At 38.8% G+C, this 18,279-nt stretch overlaps 1 protein-coding gene and 1 long non-coding RNA gene across 2 annotated transcripts in view; one reads left to right on the forward strand and one right to left on the reverse strand.

Annotated features, from left to right (window-relative positions):
• The window catches only part of LOC134798273 (uncharacterized), a 683,132-nt gene that overhangs the window by 452,322 nt on the left and 212,531 nt on the right, over positions 1-18,279 (reverse strand). The window lies entirely within an intron of this gene.
• LOC134797881 (magnetosome-associated protein MamJ-like) lies at positions 16,117-17,444 on the forward strand. Its single transcript, XM_063770230.1, has 2 exons — positions 16,117-16,209; positions 16,649-17,444. Exon 2 carries the CDS (start codon positions 16,663-16,665, stop codon positions 17,395-17,397), a length of 735 nt encoding a protein of 244 aa, XP_063626300.1. The 5' UTR covers positions 16,117-16,209; positions 16,649-16,662; the 3' UTR covers positions 17,398-17,444.

Consider the following 18,279-nt stretch of genomic DNA (forward strand, 5'->3'; position numbering starts at 1 on the left):
ATCATTATCATCAACAATCATCATTATCAGGTCCACTCCATCAAATTAGTGGTTTTCAAGAGGATTTTTTTTTTGACATTTTTTACACAAATTGACTAAGCCCCACGGTAAGCTCAAGAAAGCTTGTGTTGTGGGTACTCAGACAACGATATATATAATATATAAATACATAGAAAACAACCATGACTCAGGAACAAATATCTGTATCATCATACAAATAAATGCCCTTACCAGGATTCGAACCCGGGACCATCGGCTTCATAGGCCAGACCGGTCGTCAAAAATGCTTGATTTGCTTGACAATACCCAAATCACCATACATGTGCCTTTAAAAATTGAGGAGTTCCCTCAATTCTTCATGGATCCCATCATCAGAACAGCACCAGATTAATGTAGGACGTCCTTGGAGGCAGTTCTTGAAGTAATCGCTGAACGTCCTACATTTTAAGATATCGTCATGATTATCATCAAAACAATCATCATCATCAGGTCAACGTCATCAAATTGGTGGTATTCGAGAGAAAATGCTCGAGTTGATTAAGAAAACACCCAAATTACCATACATGTGCATTTAAAAATTGAGGAGTTCCCTCAATTCCTCATGGATCCCATCATCAGAACAGCACCAGATTTATGTGGGACCACCTTGGAAGTACCTTCTAATGAACAAAAAAAGAATTAGTCAAATCGGTCCACGGGTCTCGGAGTAATCGGTGAACATTCATAACAAAAAAAAAACAGCCACAACCGAATACAGAACCTCCTCCTTCTATGAAATTGAAGTCGGTTAATAAAATATTATCCGTTTTTAAGTATGTATATGCGTTACCAACTGATATGTTTGAAGTCGGTGCCAAGCCAAATTTGAAGCATACCATGATTTTAGGGTGACTCGATAAGAATGTACGTGTAAGAATGTATGTGTGTATGTACGTTGGATTACCTACCTTACACCACACGACAGCAATGATCATACTTTCTGTAGATACCTAAGAACACACCGTCAAGCCACCTTGGCGCAGTCCGTACCATGTTTGTCCGTACTAGTATAAAACTAATGCGATTGCCGACATGTTTTTAAAGAGCAATTTTTACTAATTTTCGAACTGGCCATAGGCATAGTAAGTACTCAGGTGTGGGATTGGGACTGAGTTATTTCCCGTCTCTTATCCAGAGAACTGACTAGTATAAAACCAATGCGATTGCCGATATGTTTTTTAAAGAGCAATTTTTACAAAATTTCGAACTGTCCATAGTACTCTGGTGTGGGATTGGGACTGAGTTATTTCCCGCCTCTTATCCAGAAAACTTGATTTCAAAATATAAAACAATCCAAGGACCATCTACAGGGCTTTAACTTTTTACCTGCATGGCAAATTTCACCAGTTTACATGGCAGTTGTTTAGCCGAAACGGTGACAAAGAGACAGACAGAATTACTTTCACCATTATAATATTAGTAAAGTTGTAATGTGAATTATAGACATAAACCTGATTATTTTTGACCGGTATTGTTACTATTTGTCGTGGCACCGACTTCAAACATATCAGTTGGTAACGCATATACTTAAAAACGGATAATATTTTATTTCATCCTTTTTGAAGTCGGTTTTCTTTTTTTTTTGTAAAAGTTTTTATTTTTCAATTTTTAGTTTTAAGGCATTGTTAAAAGCTTATGAGTGACGTGTGACGCATGAATGAAAAGCATAATAATGCGTATCACTAAATTCGAAATTATTCCTGTCAGTACACACACACAAAATCCATCCTCCGCCCCGCCACTGACCCAATCCCTCAACCCCCCAATCCCTCAACCCCCCGATCACTCAACCCCTGATCACGGAACCCCTCGACCCTGAACCACCAACCTTTCAACCGCCATTTCCCGACTCCTCAGTAGCCTTACCATAAGTCTTACACTGACATACAGGGTGAAATTTAATTCACTGGCCAAATTGAAACACCCGAAAGAACTCGAAAAAATATTAAACACGTGTTTTTTCTTTTAATACCGCTCAGTACATTTTTTTCGAAATAACTCATCATCAAGTTGTCCTAAAAACCTCGTACGTTATGGTGAACCGACAACTACCCACTACACCCGCTTCTCTCTTATCAGTTAAGGTCATTGACACCCCGCCCCTCCCGCTGTTTGCAATCGCGTCACCAATTATGAACCCTATTGCAGCGAGATAAGACGCTTACCTACATAAGTTGCTAATTTTTCCTTCATACTTTAACGGGCTTAGAGCCATCAAAATGCAAAGGCAACCCATTTTTAATCTAAAATATTATTTCTGACTAATGATTATTAACAAAACGTCCGTGGCTTAAAAACAATGAGTAAAAACTAGGTCAGGAATCTTTGCATTCAGGCGTATTTAAAAAATTGAATCATCTTATGTACTTACATTTGATTAAAAGTCGACGCAATTAACGAAAGTCCCACGAGATGGTACTCTTGGATTCAATCCTTGTCTGCGAAGGCGTGGAACTGATTCCATTTCGTATAATCTTTGTGCACCACGTAAACACTCACCACTTAATAAATAACACCGTACCATTTCCTAATATTCCCGGTTCGAAAACATTTTTTTAAACCTTAGTACGCGCGCGATTATTATTTTAAGGTTGGCGAGTGACGAGTGACTAATAATTTATGCTAACCGTTATGTTTACCGCTAGCGCGGAATGGTTTAGACTACCCTCGAAATTGATAAACCTGCCTACCATCGCCAACACTAACTAGGTGGACCCTATTGCAACGATTATAAGGTTTAGTGAAGGTCAGATAAGGGTTTTGCTGATGTTGTTGTTAAAACCTACTATTAGGTTTGTTTACATTTGTGGTAATAGGGTGACCACGACTCGTGGAAAGTATTTAAAAATTGAAAAATGAAAATTAAAAAAAAATGTACTCTTTTTTTTCGCTAAATAGATTCCTTAAGTGTAACCTAGTGCCTGGAATGAATATGGCCAGTGATTTAAATTTCACCCTGTATTCGCTAGCGTGTGCGTAATTTACTTTCTATGCGTCGTGCTGGCATCCTATTAGTGCGAACGAGATAGTTACGAAGACGTTAGCGAATATGTAGTAGTGTTAAACTCTTGGTAGGGCTACAGTTGTACTTCATCAAATTGGTGATTTTCGGGGGTAAATGCTTAAGTTACTATAGAAAACAACGATGTCGCCATACTCGTGCCTTTAAAACTTGAGGAGTTCCCTCATTTCCTTATGAATTCCGTCATCAGATTAGAACCAACAATGTTATGGGAACACCTTAGAGGTAACTTCGTTCAAACGAAAAAAGAATTACTCAAATCGGACCACGGGTTTCGGAATAATCTACATTTATAAAATCATCATTATTATCATCAACAATCATCATCATCAGGTCCACTCTATCAAATTAGTGATTTTCAAGAGGGAATGCTTGATTTGCTTAAGACAATACCCAAATTACCATACATGTGCCTTTAACAATTGAGGAGTTCCCTCAATTCTTCATGGATCCCATCATCAGAACAGCACCAGATTAATGTGGGGCCACCTTGGAAGTACCTTCTTTCGAACAAAAAAAGAATTGCTCAAATCGGATCACGGGTCTCGGAGTAATCGCTGAACGTCCTACATTTTAAGAAATCGTCATGATTATCATCAAAACAATCATCATCATCAGGTCCACTTCATCAAATTGGTGCTTTTCGAGAGAAAATGCTCGAGTTGCTTAAGAAAACACCCAAATCACCATACATGTGCTTTGAAAAATTGAGGAGTTCCCTCAATTCCTCATGGATCCCATCATCAGAACAGCACCAGATTAATGTGGGACCACCTTGGAAGTACCTTCTTTCGAACAAAAAAATAATTACTCAAATCGACCCACGGGTCTCGGAGTAATCGGTGAAGATACATAAAAAAAAAACATAGCCACAACCGAGTACAGAACCTCCTCCTTCTATGAAATGGAAGTCGGTTAAAAAAGAATATAAAATTAATAAATAAAACAATGTCACAAATAAGAAAATGACAATGTAAGCAGGTTTACTTAGCTAGGGCAAACCTAGGTATTGTCGAATGTCAAGAACAAGAAAAAACAAATGAACAAAATTATTTACAAAAAATACTAAGTTATAAATAACTTTAACAGATATTATAAATCAAAAACAAAATAAAAATATATATTAAATGTCAATGATCTTAATAGCTAAAAAATATTAATGGCAATGTCAGAATTCATATCAAATTAAATTAAATGTCACAATAATAAAATAGGTATAAAGTCAATATAAAATTATTTTATAATAAATTATTTTCCACTATATTCTTTAACTGTATATAGCGACTTTTCTATAAGTTCTATAAGTTCTTTCAGTTCATGTGCAAATTTGTCATTTGAGGATTCGTTTTTGAGGCTGGCGGGTAGTCGTTCATACAACGACGGACCGATCACTCGCGGAGACTTATCTAACAATGCGAGCCGCCGCCGCACTGGTAGTAATCTCCCCGTCTGGCAGGTTATTCTGCCGGGCATATTTGCACGTTTGAACGAGTTAATATTTAAACGCGTGAACATAATTACCTCGTATATGTAAAGCGAGTAATGCGTCAATAGATGGTACTTTTTGAACAACTCTCGACATCAGTACCTCGGATTCACACCTGCCAGAATACGTACGGCACGTTTTTGAAGTATGAATACTCTGTCTGAATTTGTCGAGTTACCATACAAAATTATACCGTACGACATTATTGAGTAAAAATATGCATAATAAATCTGAAGTAATGCATCACTAGAAACAATTGGGTTCAGTTTGCGCAGTGCAAATAAAGCACTGCACAGCCTTTCACACAACTGGTCTACGTGTGCTTTCCAGTTCAGTTTGGCGTTGATTATGAATCCGAGGAACCTGGTTGAGTCACAGCGTGGCATCGGACTCCGTATCTAATCCATATCGTTTCTAGATCTATTAATTGACGTATCTTAAAGTTAGAATCGGGCCGCCAGTCTAGCATGTCAACTACTGTAGGTAAACTTTAATGGCAATGGAGTAACTGAAAAAACAGATAACCAGATGCCAAATTATAAATATAAGGAAATGCAATATTTTTTGTGCCAGATGACCAGACACATAATGACTCTTATGCACATGTAGATCTGATTCATCACATGCAAAGTCATAACGCCATAAGGCTTCCATGTAGTTACTACCACACTTATCAAATTATGAATTTCAATAATCACAGTAATAATTCGACTAATTATCAGATAGAGTTAGACCGTCAACACACTAATTATTATTAATTAAATGTAACATTCAACGGATATTCTTACATAATAATTTGTTACATTTTGACATTGGAAATGTCTTTTCGTTCGCTCCAGTATACGGTCCGATTTCACGAAAAAGTGCGATCCCCTTATATCTCGGAAAGTTGTGAAGATATGATATTAAAAAATAGGCTCAAAAGACGCATAATCACGAGAGCTGTAAGGTGCAAAAATAATTATTCGAGAAAGTCAAAAACAAAAAAAGTTATGGTCGAAATAGTGAAAATAAAATTCAATTTTTTCCGAATTTTTGATTTTGGTGCTCGATAATTTGGAAACGAAGAATGATATCAAAAATTTGAGAAAAACGGCTCTGGACAATTTAGTCAGCTACAATTTGAGCCTAAAACAAAGACGATCGGGTTAAGGGTTTGCCCTGTAGCCTAACCTTAAAATAGTCAAAAAGTCAGAACGACATTTTTCACAGGACATTTATGACTTCATGTTTCGCAAAGTTCGTTATCGGTGTTTGTTGTGAATTATCGGGATTATGACGGCAGAATAACACTTGCACTGCGTGGGCTTTCAAAATCGCTGCAGATTTTTCTTGGTCTAACTCTATCTATCCTGTTTGAGACGGGCGTTACGTAGATAACGCACTATTCGACAATCTATGCATTCTTGTGGTGGTGGAAATAGAAATAGAGATAGAGGCAGAGGTAGAGGGAGAGGGAGAGGGAGAGGGAGAGGGAGAGGGAGAGGGAGAGGGAGAGGGAGAGGGAGAGGGAGAGGGAGAGGGAGAGGGAGAGGGAGAGGGAGAGGGAGAGGGAGAGGGAGAGGGAGGGGGAGAGGGAGAGGGAGAGGAGAGGGAGAGGGAGAGGGAGAGGGAGAGGGAGAGGGAGAGGGAGAGGGAGAGGGAGAGGGAGAGGGAGAGGGAGAGGGAGAGGGAGAGGGAGAGGGAGAGGGAGAGGGAGAGGGAGAGGGAGAGGGAGAGGGAGAGGGAGAGGGAGAGGGAGAGGGAGAGGGAGAGGGAGAGGGAGAGGGAGAGGGAGAGGGAGAGGGAGAGGGAGAGGGAGAGGGAGAGGGAGAGGGAGAGGGAGAGGGAGAGGGAGAGGGAGAGGGAGAGGGAGAGGGAGAGGGAGAGGGAGAGGGAGAGGGAGAGGGAGAGGGAGAGGGAGAGGGAGAGGGAGAGGGAGAGGGAGAGGGAGAGGGAGAGGGAGAGGGAGAGGGAGAGGGAGAGGGAGAGGGAGAGGGAGAGGGAGAGGGAGAGGGAGAGGGAGAGGGAGAGGGAGAGGGAGAGGGAGAGGGAGAGGGAGAGGGAGAGGGAGAGACCCTGGTTGTACCTAGCGGAACTCAGGTTTGGTGCAACATAGGCACACGCTGTTTTGGACACCCGATTCGTCATGATGAGCATTACCCAAGATAGCTGATGCTGAACCCTGGTAGTACCTATTGGAACTCAGGTTTGGTGCAACATAGACAAACGCTGTTATGGTCATCTCTCGTCGCGTCAAACTGCTGTCAAGAAAATTTCATATCTTGCAGCAAATGGGCCGCTGGCGCCGCTGCCGATCACCACTTCTCGAGTTGACTACGGATTTGCCGTGTAATAATTTTCTTGTACTTTGAACATTAATATATCCTGCTTATTAATCGAAAAATGAAATATGTACCTATACTTATGCGCCACGGCGACAATTATTCAAACTTGGATACGCGTGTGGAAATTTTGCAATTTGTTAGTTCACATGCGTTATGTCCAGGATACTTGTGTTAGTCTAAGAATAAAATAATTATCATTCAACGTTGTAGTTTTATTTTGTAACTTTTTCCTTATCCAGACTTTCTCGTAATTTTTCTCAATATTTTTTCGAATTCCGTAGATTCATTTCCAATGTGCTCGATAGTCGTGTGAGGCACGAAATCTGTGAATTTTTTATTTTGATATGATACGACTTTCACAGACTCAGTATCTACACGATCTCACGCGCACCAATAAGTGCGAGAGATATACTTAATGACACCAATCCCCAGTGCATTTTGCGCGCACCAATCAGTGTGAGCTATCATCAATGTCATATCATAACAAGATCTAAATCTTAACAATTTATTAAATCAGAATCGGCCTCGTTAGAGCGTTTACACACTGTCCGATCCGATATCGGATGCCGGAAGGAAGTAAAATGTAAGAAATATGTGTTTCTCTGTATTTATTTAAGGATGACTCGTGTTAGACCGGGCCGTGTCCGGGCCGGAGCTTCCGGAGCATTGTTTTCTATGGAACACATCACGTGATCACCTGTCATGTCATAGAAAAGTAAACGCCGGAAGCTTCGGCCCGGACACGGTCCGGTCTAACGTGAGTCATCCTTTATACATTTAATAAATGATTATTACTAAAAAACGATAGACAACAAAAAAAAGGCGGGCTTAATGCCAATGGCACTCTCCTGCAGCTGTTTTTGTCATAGGCACCTTCCAACATCCGATATCGGAAGGACGCTTCTGATAAATTCTGACAATGTCGGAGTCCCCCGTCAGCTATCGGGCCGATAATATTTGTTTGTGTGCGCATGTGTAGGCAGTAGGCATAATGTTTACTGGAGTGTGCGTGACCCGGGCGGCCTGACTACGCGGATGGAGGATCCTACATCCGATATCGGATCGGACAATGTGAAAACGCTCTTATTGTAAGACAGAAATCTGTTGTTGACTGGTCTACATCGGAACGATATAACGGAATGTTGAGTAAACCTGTTAAAAGCAACACATTGCAGTGATCACATTTTTTACCGTTTTACTGACATCGTGATATTCGTGATAAACTGCCGGCAATATAACAACATTACAAATCGTTATTTTATGGGACACGTATCTGTTAGTGGATTTTTTAAATCAGACCAGAGTTTTTATTTTCATATCATATATACGACCGGTCTGGCCTAGTGGGTAGTGGGTAGTGACCCTGCCTGTGATGCCGATGGTTTTGGGTTCGAATACCAGTAGAGGTATTTATTTGTGTGATGAACACAGATATTTGTTCCTGAGTCATGGGTGTTTTCTATGTATATAAGTATGTATTTATCTATTATGTATTTATCTATATTTATTATGTATTTATCTGTATTTATCTATTATGTGTATGTATTAAGTATGTATGTCGTCACCTCGTATCCATATGTACAAGCTTTGCTTAGTTTGGGGCTAGGTTGATCTGTGTAAGATGTACCCTAATATTTATTTATAGAGTCCATCGAACTATAAATAATCATCATCATCATCATATCAGCCAGAGGACGTCCAATGCTGGACATAGGCCTCCCCCGAAGAGTGCCACAATGACCGGTCTTGCGCCACCCGCATCCAGCGGTCTCCCGCGACCTTTACCAGGTCGTCAGTCCACCTTGTGGGGGGTCTACCCACGCTGCGCCTTCCGGTACGTGGTAGCCACTCGAGAACCTTTCCGCCCCAACGGCCATCGGTTCTACGGGCAATGTGCCCCGCCCACTGCCACTTAAATTTAGCGATACACAGAACTATAAATAATATAATAAGCTAATTTTGCGCCAATTGAATGCCATATTCTAATAGGAATTTGCTGATTATGGTGACGCTTACAGACTTGTCGCTTGCCAACATGTGTGTAAAGTTAGCATGGACCTTAGACGCAATCTGTAGAAAGTCTACGCTAAATTTTCATACCAAATATGAAATTATTTTTTTATTTTCATTTTCATACTATTTCGTCAAGTACACTTAAGTAATTAAATCATTTATTGTATAATAAGTGTTATAAAATGAATATAAAACCAAAATTGACTACAACTAGTAATAACTTTAAAAGCTAAAAAATTAAAAATACTTTTCAAAATTTTGCGCCCTTGGTAAGGTGCCCATCACGCAGGCAGCGTTCCCGCGCTGGATTGCTATGGCCAATCTTTGCGCGAGAAAGCTGCCCGCGCGAGGGTCACATGTGGCCTGCCTTAGGGGTTTGCTGAGCTCCTTGTGGAGCCCCCGAGCCCCCCCTAGTACACTTTATATAGGAATATGCATTTTTACTGCCAAATTTGTCTGGTCAAAGTTGAATTATTATGTAGGTATGTATACTCGTACATAGACTTGTGGAAAGGTAGATGTCACATGCTGCATTGTTAGGGCTCGTTATCAGCGTTGTCAGGCGTGGCTCATTCCGCGATTTCGTCGCTTTGCTGTAGCACATACAGCTAAAAGTACATACGTTCCACACCAATTTTGGTGGCTAGCCATAAGCCGCGCGTGGCGCTGTCGCCACCTAGCGGCCATATCTGTCCTGATCGTAACAGACGCGTTTTCTTAGAGAGCAGAGAGTGAGTCTTCTGTACTTAGTACTATTATTTATTCCGTGGCGTTGTATGTAAACGAAATCATGCATAATGCGATTTTTTATCGCGCTAGATAACTAACGGTTTGGTTTCGACCGATGAAACGCCAGACCCTGATTGTGCTTTGTATAAAAGTGGTGATACATAGAGGTGAAGCTAATACGCAACTGTGCCGGTGATATCCAGTGATCTGTCGATCCATGTTCATTATTGTCATTACAAGTGAGTTCTGTCACGTTAATGTTCCAATCAAAAATATACCTACCTAATAAATATGTAGATAATGAAACTAATAAATAAATAATAAATGTTATGTTCCATGTTGTGTCGCTGATGATAAAATGGAGTGATAACTATCTAAATATTTTATAGACATAAATTGTTATCAATTATTTATTATTTTTTACGAATCCGAGAACAATGATACCTAAAACATTTAGGTAAACTACCCATACCATTTTATCAATTAGTAAAGTACCTGATTGTTTACAAAAAAACTAACCGAGGGAAATATTTCAATTATCAAAGAGTTCGTACATAATATAAACATGCACGCTAAAACTGTGTTGCATTACCTACATATTATTAGGTACAGGTACCTATACCTACCGATTTTGAAAATCTGTAATTGATTTAATTTTTAATTGCGTAATAGCAAAGATAATAGAGTGCCGTCAACGTAATGCAATGATCAGACTCTGCTTTATTAAAAATAGGTACTTGACTAATAGTTCTTTTTTTTTAGCATTAGAAAAAGACTACGCGATCGTGACGTATCTTTTAATTCAAAAACGCTTTTTAAAAATCAGTAACGAATTATTACTTATGAAAGCAAAATAATGTAAATAATTGTATGTATATGATTCATAATTGTTACATGTATATTTGCCGTGACTTATTTTTCAAAAGTGTTTTTAATAAAAAGACACGTCAACATTGTTTACCTTGTTTCTAATGCTAAAAAAACGAACTATAGGTAAAATGTTCTACAGATGTAGTGCATAAGTAATTATTTTCCATCGTATTTTCATGGAAACGTACGAACTTGTCTTGCTGTTTCAGTCAGTCTCGGTACAAAAAGTACAGAGGTTGACTGAACTTGCATGACAAATAGGAATGTTTCCGATAAAATACGATGGAAAACAATTATGCACTACATCTGTACTATAACTATTATAATGGAACCTCATCTTCACAGACAAATCATCATGGCCACCATAACCATGTCCGAGCTTTCTACTGGTATCGAGGACACCAACACTAATGCGCCGTGCAAGAAGGTGCTAGAAGGAGTCCTAAACGATTTCATGGACCTCCTGTACAGACAAGTAACACCCTACACCACTGGAAAAACTGCTCTCCCCACTGGCTCAACCATTGAAGATGTAGATAAGGCAATTGCTGATGGCACCACGAGGAAACTTTATAAAGATGTGTTTGTCAGAATCTCTGAAAAAGCTAAGAGTGGTGATCTTACTCCTCAAGAAAATGATGGCAGTTGGGATGCAAAGTTAACACCAGTTCTGGTGCTTGTAAGGACTAATTAATAGTAATAACATTTAATATTTTGGCCACCACTCGAGTCAACGAAGAGCATGGATTTACGTCCAAAATGTCCAAATGATGCACACTCCTCATGCCTTAATACTTGTAACCATTTAACCATTTTGTTTATATTATGTTATGTCATCATTTTATTATGTCTATTTTAAATGTACACGATTTTGATTAAACTAAGAAATAAATATTTAAGCCATATGTAGAATCGTTTTATTAACAAGTTCTAAATAGTGTAGGTATACATTATAAAATCAATCATACGGGATTGGATGAGACTTTGAGCCCATGTCGTTGTTCTTAGTAGTACTCAGATTTGGCCTAGGGGCAATTCGACTCTGCAAGTGAAAGAGCGTAACATGGCCACCATATGTCCATTTCAATGTAAATTTATAAAAAATAAACATTAGGTCACGGCACAGCTGTTGATCGGATAAGTCGAACAGACCCCCATTTCGCCATAGTCGACGTATTGTTCGACGTACCACTTGTCTCTATATAAATTCTTAGTCTTTAAAAACAACCACTGTACTATACTTTTCTAAATAAATTATTTGTATTTGAATTTGTTGCCATATCACTAATTGCCCTCGGGAGCGGTCGAATAAGCCTCGAGTAGTTATTCGCATTTAGATCTATTTTATTTTGTTTACGTGAACATCTGTTACGATCAATCGTAAATAGAACGCTTGTACACTCGTACATTCTACAGGCAATGCCATACGTGTTGCTGAATCACAACACTATGTAATCTATTCTAATCAATGTAGGTAGGCTATATGTATAGATTCCTTTTTGAGAAGGACCCAGTCTAGCTTGTCAACTACTGTAGGTAAACTTTAATGCCAATGTAGTAACTGAAAAATCAGATAACCAGATGCCAGATTGTAAATAGAAGGAAATGCAATTTTTTTTTTGTGCCAGATGACCAGACATATAATGACTCTTATGCACATGTAGATCTGATTCATCACGTGCAAAGTCATAAGGGATTGAAGTACCTACTTACTACCACATTTATTAAATTATAATTATATTATTATCACAGTAATATTTTGACTAATTATCATATAGACCGTCAAGACACTAATTATTATTAATTAAATGTAGCATTTACATTCAACGGATATTCTCAGTATTCTCACATAATAATTTGTTACATTTTTTATTTTGATATGATACGATCTTCACAGACTCTCAGTACCTACACGATCTCACGCGCACCAATAAGTGCGAGAGAGATACTTAATGACACCAATCCTCAGTGCATTTTGCGCGCACCAATTAGCGTGAGCTATCATCAATGTCATATCATAACAAGATACTCTACAAGCGTGAATCAATTTAAAAATAGACTGGATAAACTATCTAAACAGTGAAATCGTGCTAAGTGAACTATGATTTGAATGATGATGAGACGCACCAGCATCAGCTGCCTGTCTAAAACGAAATAATAATAATAATAATAAGATCTAAATCTTAACAATTTATAAAATGAGAATCGGCCTCGTTAGAGCGTTTTCACATTGTCCGATCCGTTATCGGATGTCGGAAGGAAGTAAATGTAAGAAATATGTGTTTCTCTGTATTTATTTATACATTTAAAATATCATTATTATAATAATATAACAAACGATAGACAACACAAAAAAGGCGGACTTAATGCCAATGGCACTCTCCTGCAGCTGTTTTTGTCATAGGCGTCTTCCAATATCCGATATCGGAAGGACGCTTTCGATAAATTCTGCCATGTCGGAGCCCCCCGTCAGCTGTCGGACCGATAAGTAATATTTGTTTGGGTGCGTATGTGTAGGTATAATGTTTATTGGACTGTGCGTGACCGCTAAAGACGGCGCCCGGGCGCGCCCCCGCGCGGCCTGACTACACGGATGTAGGATCCTACATCCGATACCGGATCGGAGAATGTGAAAACGCTATTATTGTAAGACAGAAATCTTTTGTTGACTGGTCTACATCGGAACGATATAACGGAATGTTGAGTAAACCTGTTAAAAGCAACACTTTGCATTTGCAGTGATCTCATTTGTTACCGTTTTACTGACATTGTGATAAACTGCCGGCAATGTAACAACATTACAAATCGTTATTTTATGGGACACGTATCTGTTGTGGATTTATTGAAACAGATCAGAGTTTTTATTTTCATATCAGACGACCGGTCTGGCCTAGTGGGTAGTGACCCCGACTGTGATGCCGATGGTTCTAGGTTCGAATACCGGTAGAGGCATTTATTTGTGTGATGAACACAGACATTTGTTCCTGAGTTATGGGTGTTTTCTATGTATATAAGTATGTATGTATTTATATATATATATAAGTATTAAGTATGTATTTATGCTTTGCTTAGTTTGGGGCTAGGTTGATCTGTGTAAGATCTCCCCTAACATTTATTCAACATTTATTTATTTTAACAGAAATTTGTCGTTTATGGTGACGCGAGTCTTGTCGCTTGTCAAGATAGTGTAAAGTTAGCATAGACGGACCTATGACGTAATCTGTATAATGTCCACGCAAAATTTTCATATACCAAGTAGGTATGAATTTATTTTTTAATTTTCATTTTCATACTATTTTCATCAATTATGGAGTTTAGGTATAGGAATATGCATTTTTACTGCCAAAGTCTGGTCAAAGTTGATTTTTTTTAAACTCGTACATAGACTTATGGAAAGGTAGGTAATAAGCAGTGATCGTTAATTTTCCAGCAATTTTGGTGCAGCATTGTTGGTTAAAAGCATCTGTATGCCCTACTCTAGGTGGAATAGATAATTAGGGTTAATAACAGTAATATTAACCTTAACCAATCCTCTCCCTAGAAAAAAATTGAAGAAAATCCTTTATTTTTACTATGCTGCACCAAAATTGCTGGAAAATTAACGATCACTGGTAATAAAATCGTCTATTGCCCTGCCACGTAAGGAAACAAAAGACGGAAAGTATCAGTCGCTAAGATACGTCACTTTATGATGTGACTGTATGATAAAATTGATTAAGTCAATAAACTCATAAAATATTTAACATTACCATCTTACGTTGTTTATATTATACCTAAGGAACACTTTTCTTTTGTTATATTATGTTCGTTAAAAGTTTTTCAATTTAGCGATTTTACTACAGCAGTAGCAAACAAGCGTACAGCTTATCTGGTTGAAAAGTGAACACTTCTCATCTTGATTTCTCAATTTTTCTTCATATCTTGATTTTTCGCAGTTACCTACTTGTTCAACTTTTCTGAACTATGCAAGATATCAGTTAAAGTTTTATGAAATAAAGTACATATGTACAATCACCACACGGGATTGTTATACCATTTAGGGTTCTTACTACATTGGCAATTTTATAGCGTAAGTATTGAACAACCAATTTAGGGACCCTAAATGGCGCAACAAACGTCGAGTGTGATGTACCTACTTGTATTAGTGTGCCAGTTTCGAAAAGAATCGTCCCCACTACGGCTTGTGCACACATTAACAATTTAATTTCCAACATCGATAAACAAATAATTGGATTAATTACAAGTCTACGAGTAAACTTAGTTTTGCCAGCCCCTATTCAATCATTGCAAATCCGATACGCATAGTACCTACGCCTTCGGATCGGACGCTGCCGTCTTGGCCAATATTTGCCTTACTGAAGCAAGTAGATATCGGTCGAAGTCGAACGATATATCTTCCATATGTTCAAGTCCCTATTCAATTGGAATAGAGTCTATTGGTCGAAATATGTACTTAGATGACTTGACTTGGTTGATTCGTTGAATGAAATATGGACGGCGATGATGCTTAATATTTTGCTATAGATCAGCCATTTTGTCTGACTGGAAAAATCAAAGGTTATGTCACTAATATACCTAGTTAATTAAGAAAAAACTTCAACAAGAATTGTGGTTACATTTATTTTCAAGGACACACTCAATATAAAAAATTGCTTAAAGCAGTAATAAGCTCTTCAGTCGTATTATCGGTGAAGTACTACAAGTATAGTACCTTCATAACATGAGGAATAAACAAGTAATCAAATAATTTAATTTCAAATATAAACTCCCATGAGATTAATATATTAAAATATTTAAAACCGGACCACATAACCTATCGCTTCACATGTTTCGTTCCTTTTAAATTTGTTAGGTACTTTATTTTACAAAATGTAATTAAACATTAAAACCATAATCATTTAAAATTAATAATAAATACAGACCTAAAAACTAAGATATAAGTAAGCAATAAATTATAAAACAATATAAACAAACAAGTAATTAATAAGTTGCCCTTCACTAACTACTTTTATACACTAACTGTACAGTAGTTTATATGTATGTAGTTAAGTAGAAAACGTTATATGGTTCTATGTATATTTACTTTAAAGTTGCTTGTAAATGTGTACCCACAATCAAAGACATGTAACTTCGTATAAGACGAATAAAGTCTAAGGAATAAACGTGCCTCGGAATTCAAGTCAAAGTCATTCTCGAATAGATGGCGCACACACCTTTAGCCTATCCTCGGCTAGATGGCGTGACGACACCGTTTCATATTTAACAATTTTTACACATAGATATCAGTGAATGAACATGGATCAAAATGATATAAAAATAATAAAATAATTTATCCATATATATACATTTTTTGATAACTTTATACGTTTTCATTTTGAGTTTTAGTCGTGTGTCGATAGATGGCAGTAAATTTACAGTGACTACAAAATTTACAATGACAGCACCCCTCTATACTATCTATTCGTTTTGCCACAATTAAATGTTTCATTTAGATACGGTAGGAGCCGATATCTAATTATTAACGACACTAGAAGTTTAATCTTTGACAAAGGTAGTTTATTACTTATCGGTTTATTGCTTATATATCACCATTACATTTTTATAGAGCTGGCTGATCTAAATCCATGGAGATTAAGCTATCGGCTTTGATGTTGGGACAAAATTTACCTAAAGCGAAATTGGGTTGTGTGCCATACGGCTTATATCCTTCGTCAAGAGCGCAGGTAAGACGATTCATGTAAAATAATATTGACATAAAATTATGAATACTACCAAACAGCTGATATAATTTATTGTCGAAATATATTGTAGGTAATATTAAGGACTGTCGTTATTTTATGTATTTATGTAAGAGCTAATTAAGATTTTGTTATTGAAAGATAAAATAGTCAGGCTGTGGTATTGAAAAAACGGAGTTCAACTATTTGATCCTCATCCGATTGTAGTTACGAGTAATATGTGTTAGAGTCGGATGCGAATAATTTCATTAATTTCATACTAGTTAGAACCGTATGACAAACCCTAAGCTCAAGTTTATTCAATGACTTTATATACCTACTATTTATCCTACTTCTATTGTTCTGTACTACTGAAAAATAATCTTTGCTAATTAGTCTAATTACTAACTAAATTACCTACTAATATTAGTAACGTTTATTTTAGGTAAGCAACACACCATGAAACTTCTACTGTTGACTTTGTTCGTTGCGGTGGGCTTCGCCACCCCCATCCCCACGGATCCCTCCGGAGATGCCGTGGAAGTGGTCGTCAACGGCTTAGCCGAGGGCGAGGCTTTGGACATCGGGCATATCGTCGACGTCAAAGTGCAGGAAATCGTCGATGGAGAGGTGGCCGCCGTCGCTAACGCTCTCCACCCGTTCACCGCCCAAGGACTAGCTGAGGCTGCCATCGCCGCCGAAGCTGAACAAGCTGCTGCTGTGCCTGAGATTGCTGAGCCTGTGGCCCCTGAGGTCCCTGAGGTCATCGTGCTGCCGGAGCCTGGTACTCCTGAGGTGGTGCCTGAGCCTGTAGTTATACCTGAGCCCGCTGTCCCTGAGGTTATCCCCGACCCCGTCGTACTGCCTGAGCCTGCTACACCTGAGGTGGCTCCTGAGCCTGTTGTCCTGCCCGAGCCCGCTGCCCCTGAGGTCGTCCCTGCCCCAATCGAGCTGCCTGAGCCCGCTGCCCCTGAAGTCGCCCCCGAAGTGGCCCCGGAACCGGTTGCCGTCGCGGAGCTCCCCGAGGTTGCCGACACTCCCCAGGTCAACGGCGAGATCTTTAACAACGGCGTCGTCTCCATCACGGTGAACACGCCCGAGGACGCTGGTGTCGTCGCCACGCTCTCCTCTTGGGTCAGCATGATGGTGAACTACGTCCACAGCGGAATTGCGTACACTCAGCAACTCATCTAAACAGTCATGTAATATCCGTCTTACTAGGAACTCTTTGTGACCATTATATTGACGGTATTCGATGGATATTAATTAAGCTTTATTTAATTTCCTTCTTTCCACTCCTAGCTCCGAGTGTCTCCAATTGTCAAAGTGAAATTTCCGTTCTGCTGCGCGCCTCGAAGCCACTAAACTTTTCTGCCAAATTTCTTGGACACTGTGCAGCATCTTGCTCAACAAACTTAATCGTTTAGCGCCCCCCTTATGCGGCCGCAGATGCAAATATATTGGGGTGTAAATCGAGAGGGCCGTCTGCCTAATAAAGTTCATGGTCCGGCGCGACCTGGCAGGCGCCCAAGCAAGCCGGCGACAACCACGACGTTAGCATAGAGTTTGTTATTCCACAGTCAAGTCATAACCAGTACAAAATTTTATAGCGAGACCTTTTCATTCGACTAATCGTTTTATATCATTTTATATCGAGAAATCCCTAAGTAGGAATATAAAACTATCAACTTAAGTGTATGGTGGTGATCTGGGGGAAATATGATCACAACCAAGCCAGGACGGTATGTTAGAACCGCGCGGTAACACAGTACCTAATTAAAGCATATTTATGATTCAGTAACATTGTCATGTCTGATATTGATTTTTTATAACTAAAGAGTGAACCAACAACGACAAATTAGGTCATCACATAATTTATTGTGATCTCTGTATCTTGTAGAATAAAAACTAACGAATGTTCCTGTGTCTGGTTGTCCTTTACAGTAGTAAGTAAATCAAAGTACTGTAAAAGTACTTACTCGTACATTGTGGCCTATCATTTATCGGCGATATAATCGGTCTAACGGGGGATTATGAAGCCACAGCGTAGGCTAACTTTGACCGTAGACTTTTTAT

This window comes from Cydia splendana, chromosome 16, assembly GCF_910591565.1.
Source record: "Cydia splendana chromosome 16, ilCydSple1.2, whole genome shotgun sequence".
NCBI classification, from domain to species: Eukaryota; Metazoa; Arthropoda; class Insecta; order Lepidoptera; family Tortricidae; genus Cydia; species Cydia splendana.

What these genes read in the sequence shown, in the direction of transcription:
- LOC134797881 (XM_063770230.1), top strand. Translation starts at nt 16,663, where the DNA reads ATGAAACTTCTACTGTTGACTTTGTTCGTTGCGGTGGGCTTCGCCACC.